Source organism: Gavialis gangeticus, unplaced genomic scaffold (genome assembly GCF_001723915.1).
Source record: "Gavialis gangeticus isolate Ggan-Ray unplaced genomic scaffold, GavGan_comp1, whole genome shotgun sequence".
Classification (NCBI taxonomy): Eukaryota; Metazoa; Chordata; order Crocodylia; family Gavialidae; genus Gavialis; species Gavialis gangeticus.
The window spans coordinates 108569152-108577161 of NW_017729031.1; the positions used below are offsets into that span (position 1 = coordinate 108569152).

The following is an 8010-nucleotide window of genomic DNA, read 5'->3' on the forward strand; positions in this document are numbered from 1 at the left end:
CCACTCACTAATTTGCCACCCTGCTTATTAGTTTTATCTGCATTTATGCTTGTATGGCACATTTCAACCTAACGTAAGGGGCTTTATGGAGCCAAACATGCCAAGGCAGATCACTTCTTCCCAAAAGGCGAAGGAACGTGGCAATGAGAGCATTCGATCCTATACAGCAACACCACAACACTTTCAGATGGGGGGAAAAAAAAAAAAGACATTGTATCCAAATGAATTATGTCAGGAATTCAGGGGGGGCAAAATATTTACCCATACTAAAATCTGGCTGGGACAGAAAGCTAACAGTCCTGCCCATACAAGTACCTGGGGCCTAGACTGACAGGTTGTTCTCACTTCTGTTTACCTTCCACCTAAAAAGACAATATTGGTACTTCCAGCAGCCCAGCACTATGCCAAAGTGTTGGCTCAGCACTGACTCAGAAGGAAGTAGGGCACCCAATGAGGTCGCTGCAACATACTTCCTGCATAAAGTCAAGTCTCCCATCCAAGTCTTGGCTAAATGTGGCACTGATTCCTTGTGGCATCCAACAGAAAGGCCATAGAAGATACAGATTGTAATATGCTATTTGTTCATTTTTAAGATGCTAAAGACAATGCAGGAATCAATCCTACTGTATACGGAAAAGCATGACAAATCAGCAGTTAATATCATAACTGCATCGTGCCTGAGCTCTCTTGCCTCAAGTTTGCACTTTTTATATACTGTAAAGCAGGGGCAGGTGATTATTTTGGACGGAGGGCCGCTTACTGAGTTTTGACAAGCCATCAAGGGCTGCATGACAGGCAGCCAGGGGAAGATAAATGTTAATTTTCTAAATTTTTTAGGGGCCCCATGGGCCAGATAGAACAACCTGGCAGGCTGCATCCAGCCTACAGGCCGCATTTCGCCCACCCCTGCCATAAAGGAAAATATATTTGGGGATTTTTCTGCTTTAGAGTTATTACAGTTTGAACTTTGACAGCGATTTGGAATTTTAACTCTCTTATTCACACAAGTAACAATGTTACTTCCCCTGGTTCCCTGTGAAATGACAACAGGGGCAGCTTGAGAGTAAGATTTTTAGCAACATTATATTCATTCTTAGGGAACCCATTCTAGTTCAAACTTCTCAGCTTTATAAAATCACCTAATGGATGCAAGTACAGAACACTGCAATTTGCAGGGGAAGTGTGCTACACGGTGGCTCCTTTAATCTTGGAAGTTTCCCTTGCATGCCCCACTACTGCTCACCACTTGTTCCTAATGGCCAGAAAGCAAAAACTGTAGTTTTAAATAAGCCATGGTTATTGCCACCCATCGTGATTGGCAGGGGGGTGAGTGAGACTGGGGGGGAAGGGGGGCAGCATGCAAGGGAAACTACAGGATTAAAGGGAGCTGGTGCGCAGTGTACTTCCAGCACAAATTCCAATGGTCCCTAAATACAAGTCCTCAGAATTACAGTAAGAAAACAAATCATTTTTTTCAATGACTCTTCAGACAGAAAAGCATCCACCACAACAGCAGCAAATAAACAACGATCTTCCCCATACCATAGCAAATTAAAAATAAGTTTGCCAGATCGTCCTTTTCCATTTCTCAAACCCTGGAGTACTACATCTGGTTCTGGGCTCCACAATTCAAAAAGGATGTAGAAAACCTTGAGAGTCCAGAGGAGAGCCACACGCACAATCAGCGGACAAGACAACAGGCTTTACGAAGAGAGGCTGAGAGCCATGGGACTTCAGCCTGGAAAAGCACAGGCTCAGGGGTGACCTGGTGGCAGCCTAAAAGTATATAAGGGGTGTGCATCAGGATCTGGGGGAATGCCTGTTCAGAGCGCCCCACAGGACAACAAGTTCCAACGGTAACAAACTCCTCCAATTTAAGGCTGGACATAAGGAAAAACTTCTTCACTGTCCAAGCCCCCAAAGCCTGGAATAGACTCCCTTCAGAGGTGGTGCAAGCACCTACTCTGGACTCTTTAAGAAATGTCCGGATGCTTGTCTTGCTGGGATCCTTTGACCCCAACTGACTTCCTGCCCTTGGGGCAGGGGGCTGGACTCAATGATTTTCTGAGGTTCCTTCCAGCCCTAATATCTATAAAATGTCTAAGAAATAAACAGCTGGATCTTCCTTTCCTAGTTGTGTCTGATCTGCAGAACCTCTCACTTCCAGGAAGTTATCAAGCCCAAGGATGTTAATTCATGTCCAAATAGATCTAGCATTCTACTAATGCTGTCTACACTAACTGTTCCACAAGTTCCTATGCTGTGATGGCTTCTCAGTCAGAATACTTGGAAATGTTGATCCCTGGGAATGTTAGGGCCAACCATTCTGCCTGGGTGGCAGCAAATATTCAACTCCAGATTGCTTTGTGTCAGTTGCAACTAATGGTCCATTTGCCTTTCAAACCTTCCTTTCAACAACAGTTTCAGAGTAAATTGAAGACAATGATTTCCTTGTGGAAAAAGAAACATTCTTTTGGAAAGTTTAGAAAACAAAATAAATTTTCCATTATTCATGTAAACTTTACTAACAGATTTCACTCCTGTTACAGACAGGCCACTGACACTAACTGCAGTCCTGGGCAGTTCACTCTCATGCTTAATCTGCAGAGAAGTCTAGGATAAAATTCAGAGATACAACTTAGCCCCTCACATTAACTCCTTTTGGGCTATTTCCCTCCAGTCTTACTTGTAAGGGAAAATAATGCAATAGGTAGCTTTAGTCATCCACCAAGGACCTGGAGAAGACAGCACAAATTATACTGCTAAGCTTTCCGCAACAGAAACAAGTAGGCCTAAAGGAAGTCACTTGCATATTCCCTTTCAATCTGGAAAATAGCTTCACATGGAAGACGACAGCTGGAGGAAGTGGCAGCACCTTTCCCACAAAAATGACATGCTACGGTGAGAAACAGAAACATCAACATCTCTCTCCCCCTTCTTTGGCCTCCCAAATTTTCAAGCACCACCACCAAGGGAAGTTCAATGACCTCACTCTGGCCTAACTGGGGGACACGCACACAGATTCTCAGAGCATTATCAACTCATCTTTGAAGGGCATATCTTAAAGTTTTCACTAGCAGATATCCTGAACATTTTGCAAATGTTCAGTGTTTCATTAAGTTATGTTTCAGAGCACAGCTGTCCAACTTCTAAGCAGACAGGGGCCACAGCACACAGGCTGCATACCCACTGCACCCTACATGAAGGTGCATCATGCAGATGGTGGCTCTGTCCCAGGTTGGGGGTTACCTCCTGCCTGGTCCTGCCAATCATCTGATCATTAGGACCAGGTATGAGAAGGGGACAGGATGTGGGGGAAGCTAGGTGGCAGCACCAGCTGAGGTCCAACTCCCTTGGCCATGTCCAGTCCAGCTTTTTGGCTACAGCCAGCCCACCCCCCACCCTCCGCCATGGTGCTGCTAGAGTTTGGGTTCTTGTCTGTGCTCCAAGAGCTCACGTGAGAAATCCTGCCCTGAGGGCTAGAACGTGGCAAAGAGCCGGAGTCCTGAATGCTGCACCCTGGGAAAAGCCCTGGTCCTGGAGGGCAGGGAAGCAGCAAGTAGAACTGTTCCCACCCTGCAAGGATGCCCAGAAACAATCCTGGTTCTTGCAAGATGGGTGGCAACTCTGATCACTGTCTTTGCCCCCTGACCCTACAGGACACATGGGACAGCCTCAGTTGGGTGGGAGGGTTGAAGAGGTTTCCTGCAAGTAGCGGCACGGAGCTCTGCACCCAGTCAGCTCCTGTTACCACTTGCAGAGACCTTCCTTGCCCCTACCCCCCTATAAGCAGTCCCAACAAGGGTCACTTACTGGCTGTGCTGTACACATTGCCATTTGCAACCAGAGTGGTAATGGAGGCAGGGTAACACCAGCAAGCAGGAGCAGCTTCCAGGATTGCTTGCTGCAGAGTGTCCCACAGGGCAGGGAAAATTGTTTAAGAAGGAACCTGGAACAACCAGAAACCTGCCAAGTTTCTGTATAAGTCAGAAACTGTCAAATTCAGAGGACAAAAGAATAAATACATTTTAAAATTCCCAATAAGGCATGTTGGGACTATGTAGATTTTCCAGCTTGGAAGCTATAAAAGCCAGAAACCTGCTCATCTTAAAGAGGTCCTATGAAGGACTGGTGAATTTTCTGGGGGAAAAAAAAAAAATGGTGTTTTACTGAATGATACCAACTGACAAAGACAGAAATAGTTTGTTATAAAAGGCTTCCTTTGACAAATCCTGTAAAGAGTTCTGAAACTTTTAAAGAGTCTTTTTTCAGTATTTCTAGTATGAAAAAAGTATTTTTCAAGTTCAAGAAAAAAAAGTTTCAAAACACTTGCAGAATGAGAGGATCATTTCCTGCCCACCTCTGCTTTGATGTTAGTTCTATGGATCTATAACAGGGGTGGGCAAAATATGGCCCAAGGGGGCCCCTAAAAAAAAAAACACAGAAAATTAACATTTCTCTGCCCTTGGTTCCTGTCAAAAGTGAAGGGTGGCGGTACCCCGGGCAGGGAAGGAGCGCAAAGTGAGGAGAAGCGGCCCCTTCCCTGCCCTGTGGCCGGCACCCTGTGGCGCAGGCAGCCCTGTGCAGACTGCGAGCAGCTGCAGCAGGGAGTGCCGGCCATGGGGCAGGGGAGGGGCCGCACTTCCTTCTGCACTCAGCTTTTCCCTAGGCTCCTTCCCTGTGCGGAGAAAAATGGCTCCTCACCCATCCCATGGCCGGCACTCCCTGCTGCAGGTGCTTGCAGCGCTACCTCCACGCTCAGCACCACCTTGTAACCCGGTCCTACTGTCAGGCTGGCAGTGGGGCCAGGTTACAAGCTGGTGCTGAGCACGGGGAAGAGCGGCCCCTCGCTCCCTGTGTGGCCAGTGCTCCGCACTGCAGCCACTTGCAGCCTGCGTAGGGCTGCCTGTGCCTGCTCCAGACAGCCCCGCATGGGCTGCGAGCACCTGCAGCAGGGAACGCCAGCCATGGGGTAGGTGAGTAGCTGCTTTTTCCTGCACTCAGCACCAGCTTCTTCCCTGCTGGCAAGTAGGGGGGCAGGGCTGTGCGCTGCCCCCCTGCCTGTACCACCAAGCTGGGGGGCACTGTGAGTGAGTGGGCAGGGAGCCAGCAGGAGCATGGGGCCAGCACTGGTGCCCTGGGGTCAGTGCCATCTTGGCCCAAAGCAGGGTGGCACAAGCGCAGGGTCCCAGCTGGCAGGAGCTCTATGGAGCCGGGCCAGCTCCCTCCTCTCCCTGTTGATGCAGCCCAGCCTGGCTCTACAGACCCCTGCCAGCCTGTGCCCCACTTTAGGCCCCACCACTGCTGGCCCTGGGACATTGGTCCCAAGACGGTGACCAGGGGGCACAGCACCTGTCAAGGGGTGGGGCTACCCATGTGGCCCTCCACAGCCTGCCCAAACTGGGTAAGCAGCCCTCCACCCAAAATAATTGCCCGCCCCGATCTATAAGGAAGATGCAACCAGTCAAATACCCGGCGCTTACCTTCAGCTTGTCCCGTCTTGGCAAGCAGCGATCCCAATTCCAGGATGCTCTGCTCTTTGACTTGTACTGCTTCCTCGTCATTTTCCTGGACATCACGCTTCACTAGAAGAAAGTGGAACAACTGCCTTTAACACCATTTCAGATCAGAGAGAATTCTCAACATATGTTGTTAAGTTTTTGCACTTTTTCTGAAATCTAACAAATGCGACAGATAACGGTGGAATCAATACAGTCTCCAAGATGTAGAGAGCAGATTCTAAAATTTAGAATTTAAGATACTTATGCAACAGAAGTCTATAGAGTCGTTTCCCTATAAATAGTTCAATCCAGTTGATAGGTGTTTTTGTGCCTGGCTGAATTTGAAGTTTTAATGCTTATTAGAAGTACTGTCACCAGATACTTTCCAGCTGTTAGAAGTATTGTTCTAAAGACAAACCCCTACTATTGCCTACAAGTGTTCTCACCAGCTACATAATTTGAAGCACAGAACCAGGCAAGATGGAACAATTTACGGGTTGGTATTAAGAAGCCCCATTATTGCTACTGCACATAATGTTGCAATTACTTGGCTGAAGTTTAACTAAAGTAATGCTAAGCCAGCGTGAACTCGATAAATATAACCATGTTCAGCAGCATATCACACGCTGGAAATATTAAGTGCTATCCATTACTTTAGGATGAAATCTCAGCACTTTCACTGTAAAAGTCTGATACACTTCTGAAAAATACTGTGTTACAAGATGAGTACTTTATAGTCACAGCTTTAAAGCATATAGGCATCAACTAGAACAGTACACAGTATGTTAACTTTTAGCACACATCAGCGTCAATAAGGCCACCTGAGAGATCTTAACTTCAAGGTCTAATACTTAGATGTCCCTTTTATTACTGTAACAAGCACACAGCAGTAACATGTTCAAAGCATGTCCCCCACCACAGATAGATCAACTGTCCATCTGGTAGCATAGACATATTTAACACTGCCAAGTACTTGGGACAGCTCCCCAGATAGCTATAGTTGCACTAAGTACACCTGGTATTCTGTAATCGATGGAAATGAACGCCTCCAAAAAGTTCACAAAAGATCACCCCTCCTGTCTTATCCCCGTGCACACCATCCCTGCTGGGACTCCTAAACTGAAAAATTTTAAAGTATTTTTTTCAGACATAAACAGTTGCACAAGAACTAGCGCATTTCTGCTTTGTTCAGCACATGTTACTACTAATGTTCACACTTCAAATTATCTTTTAAACCGGCTGCATTCACACTGCCCAAGAGCTGACCCAAGTCGCAATGTATTTTAATACCAGAAAAGAAAAATAAGTTCCCCAGCAGAAACGTTTACCTTCAGGTTGATAAACACTATGGTATTTATGGCAACTACTACAAACCGCCCTAACCAACACAAAACCTGGATGTTAAATTTACGGACACCACTGAAACCCCTGGACAGACAGGCAACAAACTGATTCTCACCAGTTGGCAGTAGAAAAGCTGCAACTTTTATGGACTTTTTGTCTAAGAACTTACAGCATTTTCAATTGCAAGTGGCATTACATGGCTACACATTACATCGGCTACATAGTAACATCCCCATTATAAAACAATACCTTGCTCTATTTTCTACTAAGAAACTTCAAGCAGAGGCACGCAGCAAAGGAAGCCTCTCTCTCCCTTCTCAAATTCAGGAGTAAATACACACCGGACAAAGAGGTCCTCTAGAGCATTAATACTTCAGCAACTTCTTTGATTTCTCAATTCCGTATCAGGCCAGTGCTCCAACACGAGGGTGGTTTCTAAGGCTGACTTCAAGCAATGCTTCTGACTCGCTTACAAATGCAAGCTTATATTTAGATGGCTCAGCATCTGATGCTGTCATTCTGCCTGCCCGCTCCCCAGATATGACCAGGCCACCTCAGGCACTGTCCTCACCACCCCGGCACAGAACAAACACCATGTACATGCCGGTGAGTCTAACCTCAGAAACCAGTAGCCCATAAAGCAAACCCCTGTTGCAGCTGCTCCCTTTCGCCCCGGGGACACTCTGCATAAAACAGGCCCTGTTTACTCTTGTCTGAGATGCTCCAAGGGACTAACACAGCACCGGCAACCAGAATCACAGGAGCCCACGTGAGGAGACGCGAGTGACAAGAGCAGTCGCGTGTCCGTGTTTCTGCCTCTGTGTGTGGGGGGCCGGGTGTCACTGCCCTGGGGCCTGCCCTGTGCCTAGGGAGCTGACGCTGGAAGCGGGTGTCCGCCTGTCCCCTACTGAGAGGGGGAAAGTGGCCACAGGGACGCCGGGAGAGGGAGGGGGATGACACACGGGGATGCCGCAGCCGCGGGACCCCTCTCCCGGACCGGCTTGGGGGTGAGGGGATGCTCTGTCTGCAGCCCGCGACCCCTCGTGCCCCCGCAGCAGGGTGGATGGCACCTCTTCCCGGCTCGGGCGGGGAGGCCCCGGCCCCGGCCCCGGCCCCGGGCACGGCTGCGGCCTGCCCGTGAGTCAGCAGCGGCGCGCTGGGCGGC

At 48.1% G+C, this 8010-nt stretch overlaps 1 protein-coding gene across 1 annotated transcript in view; it reads right to left on the reverse strand.

Annotated features, from left to right (window-relative positions):
- The window catches only part of PSMD11 (proteasome 26S subunit, non-ATPase 11), a 41628-nt gene that overhangs the window by 32983 nt on the left and 635 nt on the right, over positions 1-8010 (reverse strand). Inside the window, exon 2 of the mRNA XM_019523547.1 lies at positions 5484-5585. Within this exon, the coding sequence (XP_019379092.1) occupies positions 5484-5585 (102 nt within the window). The remainder of the gene's footprint in view (positions 1-5483; positions 5586-8010) is intronic.